This window comes from Lepidochelys kempii, chromosome 8 (genome assembly GCF_965140265.1).
Source record: "Lepidochelys kempii isolate rLepKem1 chromosome 8, rLepKem1.hap2, whole genome shotgun sequence".
Lineage (NCBI taxonomy): Eukaryota > Metazoa > Chordata > Testudines > Cheloniidae > Lepidochelys > Lepidochelys kempii.
The window spans coordinates 104,302,199-104,319,672 of record NC_133263.1 but is presented as its reverse complement, the minus strand read 5'-3'; the positions used below and the strand labels follow the sequence as shown (position 1 = coordinate 104,319,672).

Sequence of the window (17,474 nt, the reverse complement as noted above, 5' to 3'; positions counted from 1 at the left end):
CAGAACCAGACCAAGATTATACAGACAAACAATAGGGAAATGGGGACTACAGTGATAGAACAACAAAGAAATGAGGATTTCATATCCCAGCTATTGATAAGTGAGTTCTTGCCAGACAGGATGTTATCAAACTAAGTTTCCTTTTACATCTTTCTAGGCACTTCCCTTTCTCTGGAGGCGATAGGCATTATTAGGACAGGATTGTATACCTAACAGCCCAATAGCACCTTTTTTCAATGTGACTAGAGAAGGCCCTTACACCCACAGACAGTGATTTTGATTTTCTTTTATACCTCTAGAACTAGCTAAGTGATAAGAATACCCCTAAATTCTTAGAGTATAGGCCTTTACAGACAGGCCTGAATATCTATATCCTAACAGCTACATTCTCACTTCTTCTTGGGATTCATCGAGCATGGCAGCAGTCCCAGCCATGGTGAATATGGCCCAGGGGAGGGGGGGTGAGTTGGGATAGTAAGGAGGGTAGCATATGTGGATAGGGCAATTGAATCGAATACTGGCTCAGTCTTGAGGGTAATGGAGGCTGAAAAGAACAGCTCCTGCATCCGTCCAGCTGCAGACCAGGTCAGTATGCTGCTAGCCTGTATGCTGCAATGGTGCCTGCTGAAGTAATTGCTGAGTGACATGTGAAGGTGTCTTACCGCGGTGGAAGAAATAAGGCAGCCCTCCCCAGAAACCTTCAGCAGAGGATTGCAGACTACCTCCAGGAAAGAGGAAGAGGAAAGTTTCCTCAGGATTGCTATGGAGGATTCATGGTACATCTCTGTACACACAAACTGTTCTGCAGGACCCCCCTATGCCTAAGTTTACAGGGGAGTGAGAAGCAGATAGCAACTCTACCTCTAGTTGTTGTTTCACTACTTCTTCTAGCATGATTAAAAAAGTAGATGAACAGATGTGTCCCTGCAATATCAAAGCAAACAGCATACTCATGGGAGGTTTCTTCCCTGGCATCATGCTCGCCCGTACTGCAGTGTAGGGACTGGCTCGGCTGCTATGGAGCCAAAACAATTCCTGGATCCCCTGGTCACCTGTCCCCCATAGTTGTCTTCATCCTCTTCCTTATCCAACTCCACCTCCTCGCTGTTCACTCTGGCGGTCTGTGACTCTGACTTCTCCGAAGTATCCATGGGGCTCTTGGGAATAGTGGTGGGGTCTCTGCTGAGGATGGCATGCAGCTCTTTGTAAAAGTGGCATGTCTACAGCTCTGCACTAGAGCAACTGGTACACCTGCTGCTGCTCCTTGGCTTTCACGTGGCACTGCTGTGGGTCCCTCTTGTAGCCCTTCTCCCCCAGGCCCCGAGCAATCTGCTCATAGATATTGATGTTTCTACAGCTGGATTGGTGCTGTGGCTGCACAACCTCTTCTTTCTGTAGACCCAGGAGATCCATCACTTCCTGTGTAATCCAGGCTGCAGCCTGTAGTCAGCATGGTCAGCTGGGCAGTTGCTAGGTGAGCTCTCCGTGCTGATCAAACAGGAAATGGAATTTCAAAAATTTGTGGGGATTTAGAGGGAAGGGGGTATATACCACTGTATTTGGCTGCTGGGAAGCAGAGTTCAAAATGGTGACCACCATGGTCAGGGTAGGGCATTGTGGGACACCTCCTGGAGGCCACTAAAGTAGACGTAAGTAACGAAGTGTCTACATTGACACTGTGTTGACCTAACTACTTCCACCTAAGCGCTATGCCTCTCATGGAGGTGGAGTTAAGTCGGCGTAGCAGGCAATTTAAATTGGCGGGAGCAACATTTTAGTGTAGACACTTAGAGTTAGGTCGACATAAGTTGCCTTATGTTGACGTAACATTGTAGTGTAGACCAGGTGTCAGAGAATTCGCCAGTCTTGAATTAAGCTCAAGAAGACTTCATAAGTGTGGTTTTAAAATTCTTGCCATGTATTGACAATCTTGTCTGGCTTGGGATGGGAAGTGTGTGGTTTCCAGATGGTTTATGTAGACAAAAACTGGCTGTCAAATAATTGGAATTCTGAGTTGGAAGGTGCATGCTCTTTTTTTTTGCTGGGTTCTAGCCCCCGAAAGCTATGCCCAAATAAATTTGTTAGTCTCTAAGGTGCCACAAGGACTCCTCATTGTTTTTTCTTACTCACTTCCACCAAACCAGATAAAAATCAATTCTGCTTTCTTGTCATCAGGCTGATAAACAAATCACAGCCTAGATCTTCACAGGCCACTTTTTTTCTAAAAGTTTTCATCCTACCAATGTTCCCATGTTCTTCTCTGTCTATTCTATTGGTAAAAGCATATTTGAACTGTCCACTTACTCCTTTACTCCTTACTCCTTTTGTCCAATGCCTACCATGATGGACTGAAAGACTCCTGTGTATGCTCAACCTGTGGAGCTTGCTTTGGCTACTTTTACTGTCAACCCGAACTGAGCTAAGATTAATTTAGCTACCATTTATAGTACCAATATGTGCTGGACAACAATTTAGTATTGTTAAATTGGGGTCACACACTGTTATGATTTTACAGTCCATCCTGCACAGTGAAATCTTATTTTATAAAATTAAATACATTTTATTTTATAAAATTGGTTAGTATATCCTAATGGTCTGCTGCCCATCAGTAAATTATTGAAAGTCAAGATGGAAAAGCCTTATTAACACATCTACTTCCCCCACACCTAAGTTTGGTTCATCAATCACCTTTTTCTTTTTTTGTAGGCAGCATCATTTGAGAGAAGCAATGGAACAGCAGCTGGGCATGGATTTCTCTCCTCTTGCCCCTTTTTAGTCTTGAAGATATTTTTATGAACTAAATTCCAAAATGGACCTCCAGAAATTATTATTTTGAGACTATATCACAATGCTCCAAACTTAACAATACTTAGGAAGTTTCTTTGAGAAGCTCAGTTTCTAAAGAAGATTGAACTCTGCATCACTCCTAAGTCCATTATTATTTTATTCAAACCAAATATAGCTATGCATTTTTATGCATTGTATTATTCACATGCCTCGGATCTATAACTGCCTAGGTTATTTTGGACTGAGATTTAAATCTCTGCTCAGTCAGGACAGTGTGTTCCAACTTTCAGTTGTTGAAACATGACCTTGGGTTTGCTCTTTATAATGTCTACTCGATGTATAATTAAACATGGAAATTTTTATAGCTCCTATAGCTTGGTATGTAACTAAAATTGTTGTTTGCCTATGTAAATTGGATTACTTAAATTGTCATTGGTTGTTTTATACTTCAGTTAAGAGCAGTATGTAAGGAAGTTTATATTATAAAAGAAATTGCATTACCAATTATACCCTTAAGTGGTTTGACTCCATTTAGGCATTCATTAGAATTTATATTGGCATAAATTAAGACCTGCATTTTACTCTGTTTTATTCATCCCTGTCGGATGTAATAGGGGAATTTACTGTTTGTAACTAGAATAAAAATACCTGGCAAATTAAAAATACTGTTGCAATTTTAAATGTTTACCAACTAATTTTAAAAACATTAAACATTTTTAAAAACATTACACTTTAGTAAACCTACCATATAGAAGGTTTCAGAGTAACAGCTGTGTTAGTCTGTATTCGCAAAAAGAAAAGGAGTAGCTCACGAAAGCTTATGCTCAAATAAATTGGTTAGTCTCTAAGGTGCCACAAGTACTCCTTTTCTTTTTACCATATAGAAGATACAGTATCAATCTCTTCACTTCTCATATCAAATTATATAATTTTCTTTCACCTCTATGTAAACTATTAAGTTTTTTTTAAAAACGGCAACGTTCTTTTATGATCAGTTTTCTGTGCTTGCCTGACTCCTTTAGTGATGCCACATTCTTGTCTTTGTTACAGCATAACAATCATGGAAGGTATTTTGATGTAATTAACATCTAAGTTATGGGCATCACTGAATGAATCTGGCAAGATGAGAAGTCTGGTTGAAAAATTTGTAAATGGAAATTTTAGCTTTTTGCATATTGTCTTATTTGTTGCAGTGTATTTATATAAAAACATATGTGCTTGGAGTTTTGGATGGTTGTGTTTTAGTAAGTCTAAATACACAGATCTTGAAAATCTGCAGCAACTGGAGAGGAAGTACAAAAAAAGAAGTATATGGAAGATAAATGAGGGTTTGATAATCTCTATGATCATAAATATAACTGCTTTCAACTTTGTCCAGCAAATGACATCAGGGTTCACCACATACATGGCACACTACAAGAAGGATGTGGAAAAATTGGAAAACCTCCAGTAGAGGGCAACAAAAATGATTAGGGGACTGGAACACATGACTTATGAGGAGAGGCTGAGGGAACTGGGATTGTTTAGTCTGCGGAAGAGAAGAATGAGGGGGGATTTGATAGCTGCTTTCAACTACCTGAAAGAGGGTTCCAAAGAGGATGGATCTCGACTGTTCTCAGTGGTAACGGATGACTGAATGAGGAGTAATGGTCTCAAGTTGCAGTGGGGGAGGTTTAGGTTGGATATTAGGAAAAACTTTTTCACTAGGAGGGTGGTGAAACACTGGAATGCGTTACCTAGGGAGGTGGTAGAATCTCCTTCCTTAGAAGTTTTTAAGGTCTCGCTCGACAAATCCCTGGCTGGGATGATTTATTTGGGGATTGGTCCTGCTTTGAGCAGGGGGTTGGACTAGATGACCTCCTGAGGTCCCTTCCGACCCTGTTATTCTATGATCTGTGATGTGGTTTTTAGTGGAAGTTCAAAGATAATATTTTTGCAGAGGTTTTGCTTTGCAAGATTTACATATATGGCTTCCAGTGAAGGTGTTTTGTATAAGGTATCTTTTAAACTTTTCATATTTTTAGCACACAGGGTAATATATAAAATGGAAGACTGCATAACTGCTGTTTGTATTTTTAACTGGTCAAGAATGAATGTTCCAGCCATCTCAAACTGTATTGAACACCTACTTAGAATATTAATGTAGTGAAGGGATGAGGAATATAGGGTGGAAGTGGGGGAGGGGAAGAGTATATACAAAGGAAAAAATTTATTTTGTCAACCGATTGGTGGTGATTCAATCTCATTTCTTTTTATCAAGCCTTGTTTCTTCACACCATCAGTAAGCAGTTAACTGACTTTGAGTTTTAAAATATATACAAGGTTTAATATAATAGCTACCTCCCGTAGTTTTCGTTAAGAGTGTGTATATGATATTGACTTGAGACAAGGATCTGCGACTGGAAGATTAAATTTGTACTTTTCATATATAAGGTTCTTTTGCTCTTGGCTGTCTGGGATACTTTTCTCCTGGTTCCTAGAACTTACACAAGTAGCATACAAAAATTACTTATCTACTCTTTATTTCTTTTTTCCCCTCTGATTAAGAGATATTGGGACTGATAGCTGGTATAAATCAGCATGGCTCCATTGGATTTGCCACGATTTACAGCAGCTGAGCTTCTGATCCATATATTTAAACATTTTAAAAAAAGTTCATTTTCAGTTCTGTGGATGGTGGTCCCATTAGGGATGAAATCACTGTTTTGAGTTGTAATCTGTTTCTCTTCAACTTAACGTGGTTCTTAAAGAGCGTAGAAGTCTGTTAAACATTCATAAAATATCCAGACATCTTCTGTTGGAGCAGACACTTAGGCATATTCCTATAATCCTACAGAACACCAGGCAGTAAAAGAAGTGGGAGTTGATTCCTTGGATGTTCGACATCCATTTCCTTTCTTTCCCAATGTGTGCTCTGTATTGGACTGACTTCTACAAGTCTGTGGTTGGCTGATGGGGTCTATTTAAAAGGGCTTGAGTATTTCTTGTCTCACTGCACAGAGGTGTTCCCTCCTAATTATTCTGAGAGACTATAGCAGATCTTTCCATCCTCTGTATATAGTTAACACATCCCAATCTGGGGCAAATTAAGCTTTCTGGCTATCTTATTATTGATTCCTCTTATTATAGAATTCTGAATTACAATTTTGCTATTCTTGCTTTGATTCATTGAAGAACTTTTTAGATGCCTAATATCACTTCTCTGATTCTTGAATGACAGCTGAACAAAATTACTATACTGACAGTCTTCTGAAAGCTTGTTCTATTGTTTACAAATCAACCCTGTCTGTCATAGGAGTTTGACTGACACAATGTGTACATAGATCTCAGTGATATTTTAAATTGGGTAGAATGCAGGTTAGTATTGTAAAAGTTAAAAGCACATTGTCTCTGAATGTTGCATTATGACATTTTTATAATCATATACTCAAATTCTTGATTGAAATAGACAAATCTAAATTATTTTTTTAAATGTCTGCAAATCTAGCATGCATGAATAGGGGTCTTTTTCCGTAGAATCTTTCAATAGCTGCATAATCTGTAGAGCCAGGGCCGGCTCCAGCGTTTTTACTGCCGCCGCTGAGGGCGGATCGCTACCCCAGAGCCCGATGTCCTACCACCCCTTTACATTTGCCGCCCCAGGCACCTGCTTGGTTTGCTGGTGCCTGGAGCCGGCCCTGTTTAGAGCAAGTTTCAATGCTTATGCATTAATGAAAAGTACACCTGAAAAATGTTCTGAACCTGTCTTGGTTTAACCCATAATAGGGAGCAATCTAAATTTTCCTGTTGGGATGGGAAACCCAATTTCCCCAAACGGGGCTTATTATGTAAGATCTAAAAAGGTTAAATATGTAGTCACTAGAGGAATTTAAGTTAAGAACGAGTTAAGAACAATTTTTATACATATCACGCACCTATTCAGTAAAAATGTCTCTTCAGATACATTCTTTAGACTTGCTACTGGTTATTTATGGCCCTTAGCTGGACTTTTTTTTATTTAGATGTTATGCCAGAACTTTTGGGGAGAAAACATTTGTATTAGCAAGAAGACCTTGGAGAAGACCTTATGGGATAATGGGAGCAATCCCTGGTGAATGTGTATATATATTTATAGTTCTCTTACTTAAGACAGTTCTCTGTTGCCTCATCTTTAATTTTTATCATTAATGCCTAATCATTAATTTTGCCTCATCTCTACAGTTTCCAGATATCTCCTTCCTTTTTCCACTCCATATAGATGTATCCTTGTTTTCTGGCAGTTCTGGGGGAAAATATGCAGGATGATAGGGTATATATTAAATATTTTATTTTATTGTTTCTGGGTACTCACATGGGCAAAAAAATGTCCAAATCTATACAAAAATATATTTTATTCATGCTAGTCTTAGTTAAAGAATTTCAAACTACTGACAACATTACTAAAATGTAACTCAGGCTTTGTCTTATTACAGTACCCCCCCCAAAAAAAACCCCACAAAAAGCAAACAAACCCCAAAACCTGTAAAGATTACTTGACAAGAATTTATTTAAAGGCAAAATGATACCTATGTGGCCCTTTTTTTGCAGAAAAATAAGCTATTTTCTCTTGTATGGTCTTCTATATACTTTCCTGATCCAGAATGAGAAACATGCTAAATGTATTTATTTAACTTAGATCACTGATAAATACACAGTCAGATAACTGTCTATTTAGGTCAGTGATACTTGGATCTCAGTGGTTCAGGAGCCACATTAGCAATCAGTATTACTCAAAAGAGCCACCGTAGTGTGAATTCATTGTTTGATTTACTATAGTACTATATAGTCATATTTAAATAGTATGACTGGAAGAAATATTTTGTGTGTGTATAAAAATTATTCTCCCAGCAAAATGACTGACCAAGTATTTTATCAATTACAATTGGCTAATACCATAGTAAACACATCCTGATTGGTTAATAACATAGATTGGTTAATAATTAATCAGTGTTTTAATATCATGTGCTGCAAAGAGCCGCAGGAGACGCATTAAAAAGCCATTTTTGACTCGTGAGCCTCAGTCTGAGTATCACTGGTTCTAGGTAACAGGTAGGTATTTTTTTGAGACTATATTAAGTAGAATCTGATAGTGTGAAAATGTTGATTATAGATAACTCTGCAGCTCCTAGGTAGGAGGAAAATTGCCATATGTGTTTTAGGAAATGAGTTCTCAGTACTTGTAGAGGAAGTGGTGAGAGTGAGAAGAGGGTGGAGCAGATCTAACTATGAAAACTTAATTTAAGAAAACTTCGAAGAACCTTATTTCTGTAAATTCCACAACCTTGCATCTGCTGTGAGACAAATTGGTAGGGTTTTACAGTAGATTCACTAAATTATACACAGGGTGGATTTGATTTAAATTGATCAAAATTGTGGGACTTAGTTTTTAGTTTGTGTGACATTATTTCCTCATGCTAGTTTTCCCCCTACTGTTACTCGCACCTTCTTGTCAACTGTTTGAAATGGGCCATCCTGATTATCACTACAAAAGATTTTTTTCTCCTGCTGATAATAGCCCACCTTAATTGATTTGTCTCATTAGAGTTGGTATGGTAACCCCCATCTTTTCATGTTCTGTGTGTGTATACCTATCTACCTACCTATTGTATTTTCCACTCCGTGCTTCTGATGAAGTGGGTTTTAGCCCACAAAAGCTTATGCCCAGATAAATTTTAGTCTCTAAGGTGCCACAAGTGCTCCTCGTTCTTTTTGTATAAGGTAAGTAACCTCTCCATCTCCAATGAGGGCAGGACAAAAAGAAATCTGCTTAATCTGCAGCAAGGGAGATGTAAATTAGATATTAGGAAAAGCTTTCTAACTATAAGAATAGATAAATTACCGAAAGAGAGTGTGTAATCCTCACCATTGGAGGTTTTTCAGAACGTCTTAGACAACACTTGTCAAGGATGGTCCTAGGTTTACTTGGTCTTGCCTCAGTTGTGGGGGATAGGTAGATGATCACTTCCATCCCTACATTTCTGTGATTAGTTTCTAGACAAATTGTCTGTTTTCTGAAACCTATTTAGTTCTTACAGACTTTTGTTTGTGTTTCCCTCCCCCAGGACATGGTAACAGAATCCACTCCATTACGCTGCAGAAAGCTCAGTAACCCTGACATCATTTCATCTACTGGGAAAACTAAACTCCATCGTCAGCTAAGTCAAGATGATTGCAAACTGCGGAGGGGTAGCCTGGCCAACTCTTTGTCCGGTAAGCTGCTTTGTACAGTACTCATCTGATAATTGATCGACTATCAAATGTACAGTATTTTGTAAGAGTACAAAACTGTCATAGGGTTGTTCAACATACCTTTTCTTTCAGTGAAACCAAGGAGTCATTAAGTATTGACATTCTGCTTGCTGCTGTGCAAAACACAAATGAGGATACACTCCCTGCTCAGAGGAGTTTAAAAAAACAAACAACCAAAACAAATAGAGTGGTTTATTTTGTATCAATGAGACAAATGACTCTTAAAATCTAAAATTATTTTCTCTTATTTAGAGAGGAAAATCATTTAATGCATAAGAATATGATCGTTTCAAATGCTAGGAATGACATGGAAGAAGATTCAGAGTTATGTGCAAGGAGGATACAAAAGGAAATATTAGGAGGGAGTCTAGGGTGGAGTGAGGAGGAGGAAAAGAGCAGAGATCTAGTGAATGATAATTAGAACCCCTTACTAGATGCCGAAAAAGCTACATTCCCACAGTTGAGGAACAAGGTTGTACTGGTTAAAAACCTAACCTGGTTTAGAATGGAAGTGAAGGCAGCTATGGAAAATTAGATTTAAAAAAAAAAAAAAGGAAAAAAGATGAAGGTGATAGTAATTAATGCAAATGAGAAGTTAGGAATTGTAGAAAATTGATCAGGGAAGCCAACAGGGACGCAGAGAAATCTGTAGCCTGTAAATTTAAGGACAATAAGAAAGAGCTTTTAAAATATATTAGGAACAAAAGAATCCTGACAATGGTGTTGGTTCATTACTATGTGGAAATTGTAGAATTATCAATAATAATGCAGAAAAAGTAGAAGTATTCATAAAGGAAATCTATTCTATCTTTGGGGAAAAAGCAGTTAATATAGTCTCATCCTATGGTGATAACATTCCTTCGATTCCACTAGTTATCGCTGGAGGATGTTAAAACAGCAGCTGTTAGTTAGACATTTTTAAATTAGTAGGTGCAGATAACTTCTATCCAAGAGTTGTAAAACAGCTTAGCTAAGAAGATGACTGGACCATGAATTTTGATTTTCAGTGAGTCATAGACTTTAAGGTCAGAACGGACCATCATGGTAGTCTAGTCTGACCTCCTGCACAGCGCAGGCCACGAAATTTCACCTACCCACTCCTGTAACAACCCCTTAACCTATGTCTGAGCTATTGAAGTCCTCAAATCGTGGTTTAAAGACTTCAGGGTGCAGAGAATCCTCCAGCAAGTGACCCGTGCTCCATGCTGCAGAGGAAGGCAAAAGACCCCCAGGGTGTCTGCCAGTCTGCCCTGGAGGAAAATTCCTTCCTGACACCAGATATGGTGATCAGCTAAACCCTGAGTATGTGGGCAAGATTCACCAGCCAGACACCCAGGAAAGAATTCTCTGTAGTAACTCAGATCCCACCCCATCTAACATCCCATCACAGGCCATTGGGCATATTTACCACTAATAGTCAAAGGTCAATTAATTGCCAAAATTAGGCTATCCCATCATACCATCCCCTCCATAAACTTATCAAGCTTAGTCTTGAAGCCAGATATGTCTTTTGCCCCCACTGCTCCCCTTGGAAGGCTGTTCCAGAACTTCACTCCTCTGATGGTTAGAAACTTTCATCAAATTTCAAGTCTAAACTTCCTGATGGCCAGTTCCAAAAGACTGAAAGACAGGTGATTAACGAAGTATTTAGGAAGGAACAATCAGTTGCACACATACATAATGGGAAATGACTGCCTAGGAAGGAGTACTGCAGAAAGGGATCTGTGGGTCATAGTGGACCACAAGCTAAATATGAGTAAACAGTGAAACGCGGGGTGGGGGGGGGGGGAGAGAAGGCGAACATCATTCTGGGATGTATGAGCAGGAGTATTGTAAGCAAGACATGAAGTAATTCTTCTGCTCTACTCTGCTCTGATTAGGCCTCAATTGGAGTATTGTGTCCCGTTCTGGGTGCCACATTTCAGGAAGGATGTGGACAAATTGGAGAGAGTTCAGAGGAGAGTAACAAAAATGATTAAAAGAAAAGGAGTACTTGTAGCACCTTAGAGACTACAAATTTATTTGAGCATAAGCTTTCGTTAACTACATGCATCCTATGAAGTGAGCTCATGAAAGCTTATGCTCAAATTTGTAGTCTCTAAGGTGCCACAAATACTCCTTTTTGCGAATACAGACTAACATGGCTGCTACTCTGAAAAATGATTAAAGGTCTAGGAAACATGACCTCTGAGGGAAGATTGAAAAAATTGGGTTTGTTTAGTCTGGGAAAAAGAAGACTGAGAGGGGACATAACAGTTTTCAAGCATGTAAAAGGCTGTTACAAGGAGGAGGAAGCAAATTGTTTTTCTTAACCTCTGAGGCTAGGACAAGAAGCAGTGGGCTTAAATTGCAGCAAGGGAGGTTTAGGTTGGACATTAGGAAAAACTTCCTAAATGTCAGGGTGGTTAAGCACTGGAATAAATTGCCTGGGGAGGCTGTGGAATCTCCATCATTGGAGACTTTTAAGCACAGGTTAGACAAACATCTGTCAGGAATGGTCTAGATAATTAGTCCTGCCACAAGTGCAGAGTACTGGACTAGATGACCTCTCGAGGTCCCTTCCACTTCTGATTCTATGACATGCCAATTGTTAAAGGGTAAATGGGATGACCCAGTTAATTATAGGCATGTGAGTTTTATAGGACTTTGTAGGGGAAGAGTTTGAAGCTTCAACTTCTGATGCAGAAGATGAAAGGAAGCAAGTTGGAGGGATTCAGAGAGGAGTGTGATCAGTTCCTACTTACCCATGCCTCAAACAATTTTCACTTCTAAAGCCCCCTAGGTAGCCACTGTTTCTCTCCTTTGCATATTCTATCATGCTGCCTCTTGTTCTTGGAATTAACTCTTTTCTGGTGTGCCAAATTACTTGCCTTTTTCCGTTTTAATTCTTCAAATGTATTCTGTCATTGAAGCCTTTCAATAATGATCTCTTACACATTTTCACAGCTATAAGTTTTCACTGTTTTCTGGGTATTACAAATTTGAACTCTCTTTTATATTTGAATTAAATTGTAACATCTTTGGCGAAGATCTTATAAATATATGTATAGCTGTCAGTGTATTTTCTGAGCTCAGCAAATATATTAATCAGTAAGAGATTGGATTTACAGAAAAATTCATGTGAATGGTTTAATTGTAGTAAAAGAAATATTTTTGTATGAAATATTTAGCTAATCAGGTCTTTTTGCTGGTAAGGTTTTTAGAGTATTTTTTACATCCTTACAGTTGTGTTCTTTGGTGTATTATAGAAATTGTTTCCTTAAACACTGTTACCACTGCGTTTAATAGTTTGTATGTATACATTGTGTATTAATTTTTTTTTCCTTTTGGCTGAAATTATTTTTCTTAAGAGCTGAAATTTTACTTTTTGCTATTCCCTTTAATCTATCATCAGTTGATGTAGTTTACTTTCTGCTGTAGAGCCAGAGAAGATGGATGGTCCAGTGACTAGAGCGGTAACCTGGAACTTGGGTGATGTGGATCCAATTCCCTTGTCTGCCCCAGGGTGCCTGGGCAAATCACCTAGTTCTTATTCTTCAGTTTCCATGTGTAATATGGGGTAATAATTATTTTTCCTCACTGGGGAAAGATGAATACATTAATGATTCTGAGGTGTTTGGATACTATGCTTGTATGGCCATATAAGTGCCTAAGATAAATAGGATCACAAGAACACACTTTTGATTTGAGTAGGCTATACATAAGTCACTGTCAGGTGTTGGCTGTTTTTTAATAATAGCAGTAGGCCAAGGGAGCGTGTATTTTTGCCAAAAAAAATCCAATATCCTACCCCAACAGTGCCATCACAAGGAATTTGGAGGCTACCTGGAAGAGAACCGAGGGGACCCCCTTTCCATTAATAATATTCTATTACCAATTTAATAGAAGTATGAAAATACTTTAATGACCTATAGAAATTCCCAACTAGTAGTTGACTGAGTCTACCTTCGAAGCTAAACAAATTTAAAAAAAAAAGAAAAAAAGCCTGTTGCATTTTACTTTTGTCAGTGGATAACTGCTGGAAAAATGTGTGTATTTTTCTTACCTTGTTTATGCTGAGTAATGGAGTGCTCTATTGATGAATTCTTCTATGTCATGTCCTTGAAGTCCAGTGTCTTGCAAATGTTACTTTCTATGGACAATGTAATCAGTCCTACTAAAGGTTCTTCAGCATGGTAGACTTCAAATAAGTTTTTATTGACTTAAGTTTTAAGAAACTTCTTTCTGCCGGTGCCGCAGATATTGGAGCTGTGAGAAACACCTGCAGAGCAATACACGTGTTTGGGTACAGCGTGGACAAACTGCTTCTGGAATTGAATTGAAGTGTCTCAAGTGCATTGGCAAAACACCAGAAAGACTCTGGAGTTATGTACCAGGTTATACCTGTCTGTATTCACAGTACAGCCATCAGAACTTGTCAGGGTTGATTTCAGGTTACTAAGCAATTTTTCTAACATGCTGGATGGAGAAAAGTTTGTTGAAATATGTTTCTCATATTACGCCGGAATCCAAACATGTTCACGTGTTCTCACAAAAATTTAAAAATGTTGTCCCAGCTTCATGAGAGCAGTGTCCATAGCAATATTGAAGAAGTCAAATTTAAATCTCTGTTCTGCATTGCCAGTGACTTGATCCTCTGCTTTGTAGCTTTGCAATTTACTGTAGACTTATGTTTCAGCTCGTTCTGCAGGTACTGACATTTTTAGCAATTAACACCTCTTCAAATCCATTTTCATGATAATTCTGTGTTTGTCCGAGTAACTTAAATTGATTTGCTGACTTCATCAAGTCCAAGCATTGAGCTCTATTTTTGCAATTTTAATTTTAAGCCGTAAACTTTTACAAGCCACAAGTGAGACTGAACTGAAATGAGGGGAGTTCATCTGCCAGTGATCTGGCTTTTGCATATATACCCCATTATCTTTGGTCATTTCTTTCAAATTCGGTAGTACTCTTCGCACACTCTGTCTGAAACTGCAAAACTTTGATATTTCCACTTTTGCTCTCTGCCAGGCACAAAAAATGCCTTTTTGTTCTTTTAAGTTAAATGAGCTTGCACCCTTGATGCAGTCCTCATGTTAGCTCCATTATCGTATCCCTGTCCCTTGCAGTTATCCAATGTCATGTCATATGTCTGGGTAACTCTCTTAAAGTATCTCATCTGACAGAGCCTTTTTGGTAGTTTCCTCTACATTCAGAAATGATGGGAATTGCTCTTCAATCTTGACTTCTGTCTCTTTGTCATTTTGAGGTATGTTAATATCCGACACTTGTTCCTTGTGACTGATAGCAGATGTGCAATCCCAAATAATGGAGTAATACTTCATCTTGTTGATGTTGCTAATTGTATGTTATCTTTTGAAATAACTTCAAAATGATATTTTGTATTTCAGGGCTATGTATTGGTGTCTTTCTTCTTTAGTAAAGAACCATCTTGTGTTCCTTCATCACAGGCACAAATTTAGCCAGTAATTGAACTTGGCCTAAAAAGTTTCCATTTCCACTCTCATTAAGTTTTTCCATGGATCCACAAAATGCTAGGTTCTGGTAAGTTAAGAACAATGGCCACAATTATTTTAAGTACACGTTGCAAGTGTTGTCTTTTAGTTTTGAGGAATGATTGTGAATTCTGGTCAATTGCAGATTCAATTTTCGGTTATGGTTCCAACTCTCTCCTCTTTTCTGTATATCCGATTGAACATGGTTTTTCTCATGAGTTTCGAGAGGTTTGTGGTTATTGCCTTCCTGAAAACCACCACCAACGAGAGACTATGCTGACCAACACCAAATAATTTGCAACAAAAGTAGAACGCTACATCCTCTTAACACTGGCTCATATATTCTGGTAGTTGAACATTTTTCAATTTTCTTATATTATTTTCTTCTATAAACCTGCTCCAATGTGACTTAGAAAACTTTTACTTTTAACTTGCAGTGATCCATGTTTCAGTATGGTTATTCTTGCTTTGTCATGGATGAATTTGGGCCATGTTGAAGGACCACTGACATTAAAAGGGGATACTGAAATTAGTGCAATGTCTTCTGAGTTGTGACTACTCCACTTGTTGAGATATAGCGGTGAACGATGAGACAATGTTCCTTGCTTCTTATTTTCTTCATGCCCCTCTAAGTTTATTTTTTCTTTTTTCCTTGATTTGTTTCCTGGACTAATTGTACATTTGAAGAGGTGCCAGGAGTCAAACCTCTCAAGTGCACCTTTGTCTCTTAATATGATCCTGTTTCTCTCTCGTCCTCTCTGATCTAGTGATCTTGACTGGGCTCTGGACCACTGCAATCCATCCCATAAATAATAAAAAATCCTTATTGTGTTTTAGTCTTTGTAATCACTAAGCATTCATATGCACTGTGTTAAAGTTAAACAGCAGCACAACAAGTATCTGCAACTGCAAAGCAGAAATGCAAAAGTTCACCCTAAGCAGAGAATACCATCTCTAGGAAACAGAGTTAGGGGGCTTCGGTGGGGTTTCCCAACCAGACATGACTAGGGAATGTACTGTCTCTGTAGGGACTGCATATGTCTAAGGAGTTCAACCGTGGTGTATCCTCCTACTCTGTTTACTTTGCATCTGCAATAGCACTGTGATTATGCAAATGGACATATGAAGTGCAATTATGGGATACTTGGCATACATTTAGTCTGCCCTGCATCAACTGAAATAGCCTAGAAACTACAGACTGGATCTTAGGCCCCCTTTGGATCTGAGGCCATCTGCTGCCACAGGTTTCATAAGATGGGTTGCTACAGCACTGACAGAACCCCAAATTCCAACACATTTGTATTCAAGTAGAGATGTCTGAAGCTTCTAATCATTTGATGGAGGTAGAAAATTCGAGTCTAAACTGTAAGAGGTTGTGCTGTTGATTTAGACTCTTCCCTTTGAGTTGGTACTGAAACCATGTTCAAGCCTAGTATTTGGGGGGGCACTGAGCTGCTAGAGATGCAGTCTTATGTGGACATTCAAAGCCAAGGTACCGACCAGTTGCTGATGTTAAAGCAGAGTTGTTGGTCTGTCCTGTCCAAATTCCAGCTTGGGTAATTACACTGTGCTTACCAAAATTCCTGTTTGGAGCTGGATGAAAAATGTCCATCCAAATGATTTTCTGATAAAACATGTCTTTTTTGTAAAATGGGAATTTTCCATGGAAAAATTTTAGTTTTGCACAAAAAAATTGGTTTTTTCATTGTGAAAATTGAAATGACAGCTGCCCTCCGGGAAGGCCTCGTCAGTTGCACTTTTTACCTGTGAAATTGACGAAAGCTTTCATGGAGGGCTGCTGCAGCCCAGTGCCTTGACTCTCTGCTTCTCAAGGTATGTCTGCATTACAGTGTAAGCCCAAGTTCAGATTCAGGCTTGAGCCCAAATTGCCCTTCCAGCTACACACACATCTCTTGGATTTGGGCTTGGAGCTGGAGTCCTAGGATTTTCTGTGGGTAGAAGGTTCGAGCCTGAGTGAAGCTGGGACCCAGGGTTCAATCCCTATTGCTTTGCAGTGTAGATGCAGTTCCACTTGACCTGGGTCCTGAGAGTTCACCAAAGGTATCCCATGATCCTATGGGCCAACTTCCTTTTTCCTTTCTATCCCAAGAATCTCCATTTGACTCAAGTGAAAATGAAAGCCACCCCCTTTGGTCATACAGCAGACGCTGAGTGAGTCAGTGTTAACTCTTTCTTTGTCTTCTGACTACTGAGCTGCAAACACAGCATCAGAGAGCCTTCTGTGTTTGCAGTACTGACCAACCAGAAAAAGTTTTTTGTTAAGCGTGCTGCATCATGGTCACGGGAGCACAGCCAGATTAATCTCTGATGTGAGGTCAGCAAAACTGTGGACTTGAGTAGGATTACCAGAAATACTATGCATATCAGCAAATAGTGAAGAAGCTGGCAGCTTTGCAAATTTACCACACTGGTGACCTGTCTGGGGAAGCAAATTAAGTGGCTCAAGAGTGAGTGTCGGAGGACCAAGAACCAGAACTGACCTCGTGCAACTCACCAACACCGTGCCTGTTTTATGTGGAGTTTTACCAGATGCTGGGCACTGCACCCAGGATAGAGCCACCTGTGGAGCACGATGACCTGTTCAGCCGGGATGGTGCCCTGATGAACCCAGAATCCAGCATGCAGACTTATGGAAGACAGCAGCAGGTGCCGAGCTAGTAGCCTGAAGTCCCTCTGTTGCTGAAACCGACCGCAGAGCAGGCTTTGGAACAGGATCAGCAGCAAATTCTGTTTGATGCACCCGAGGAACATCCTGCTGCGGAGTATGCAGCAGACACCAAGGGGACAGAAGTCACCCTTGAGCCCGGTAAGTTTCTAGCTCCATGTTAATGGAATAATGGGAGGAATTTCCACTCTATGAACTAATGCAAAATTTATGAGAACCCCTGGCTAGCAGCATGT

At 39.3% G+C, this 17,474-nt stretch overlaps 1 protein-coding gene across 7 annotated transcripts in view; it reads left to right on the top strand.

Annotated features, from left to right (window-relative positions):
- Positions 1 to 17,474, top strand: part of MAST2 (microtubule associated serine/threonine kinase 2) — a 388,109-nt gene that overhangs the window by 20,308 nt on the left and 350,327 nt on the right. For 6 of the 7 annotated variants that reach the window (XM_073357844.1, XM_073357842.1, XM_073357843.1 and 3 more), the window contains exon 2: positions 8,868 to 9,015. In XM_073357844.1, coding sequence (XP_073213945.1) covers positions 8,868 to 9,015 — 148 coding nt within the window. Of the gene's footprint in view, positions 1 to 4,386; positions 4,409 to 7,024; positions 7,076 to 8,867; positions 9,016 to 17,474 lie in introns of those variants that run through there. The other variant, XM_073357845.1, reaches the window with a different exon arrangement.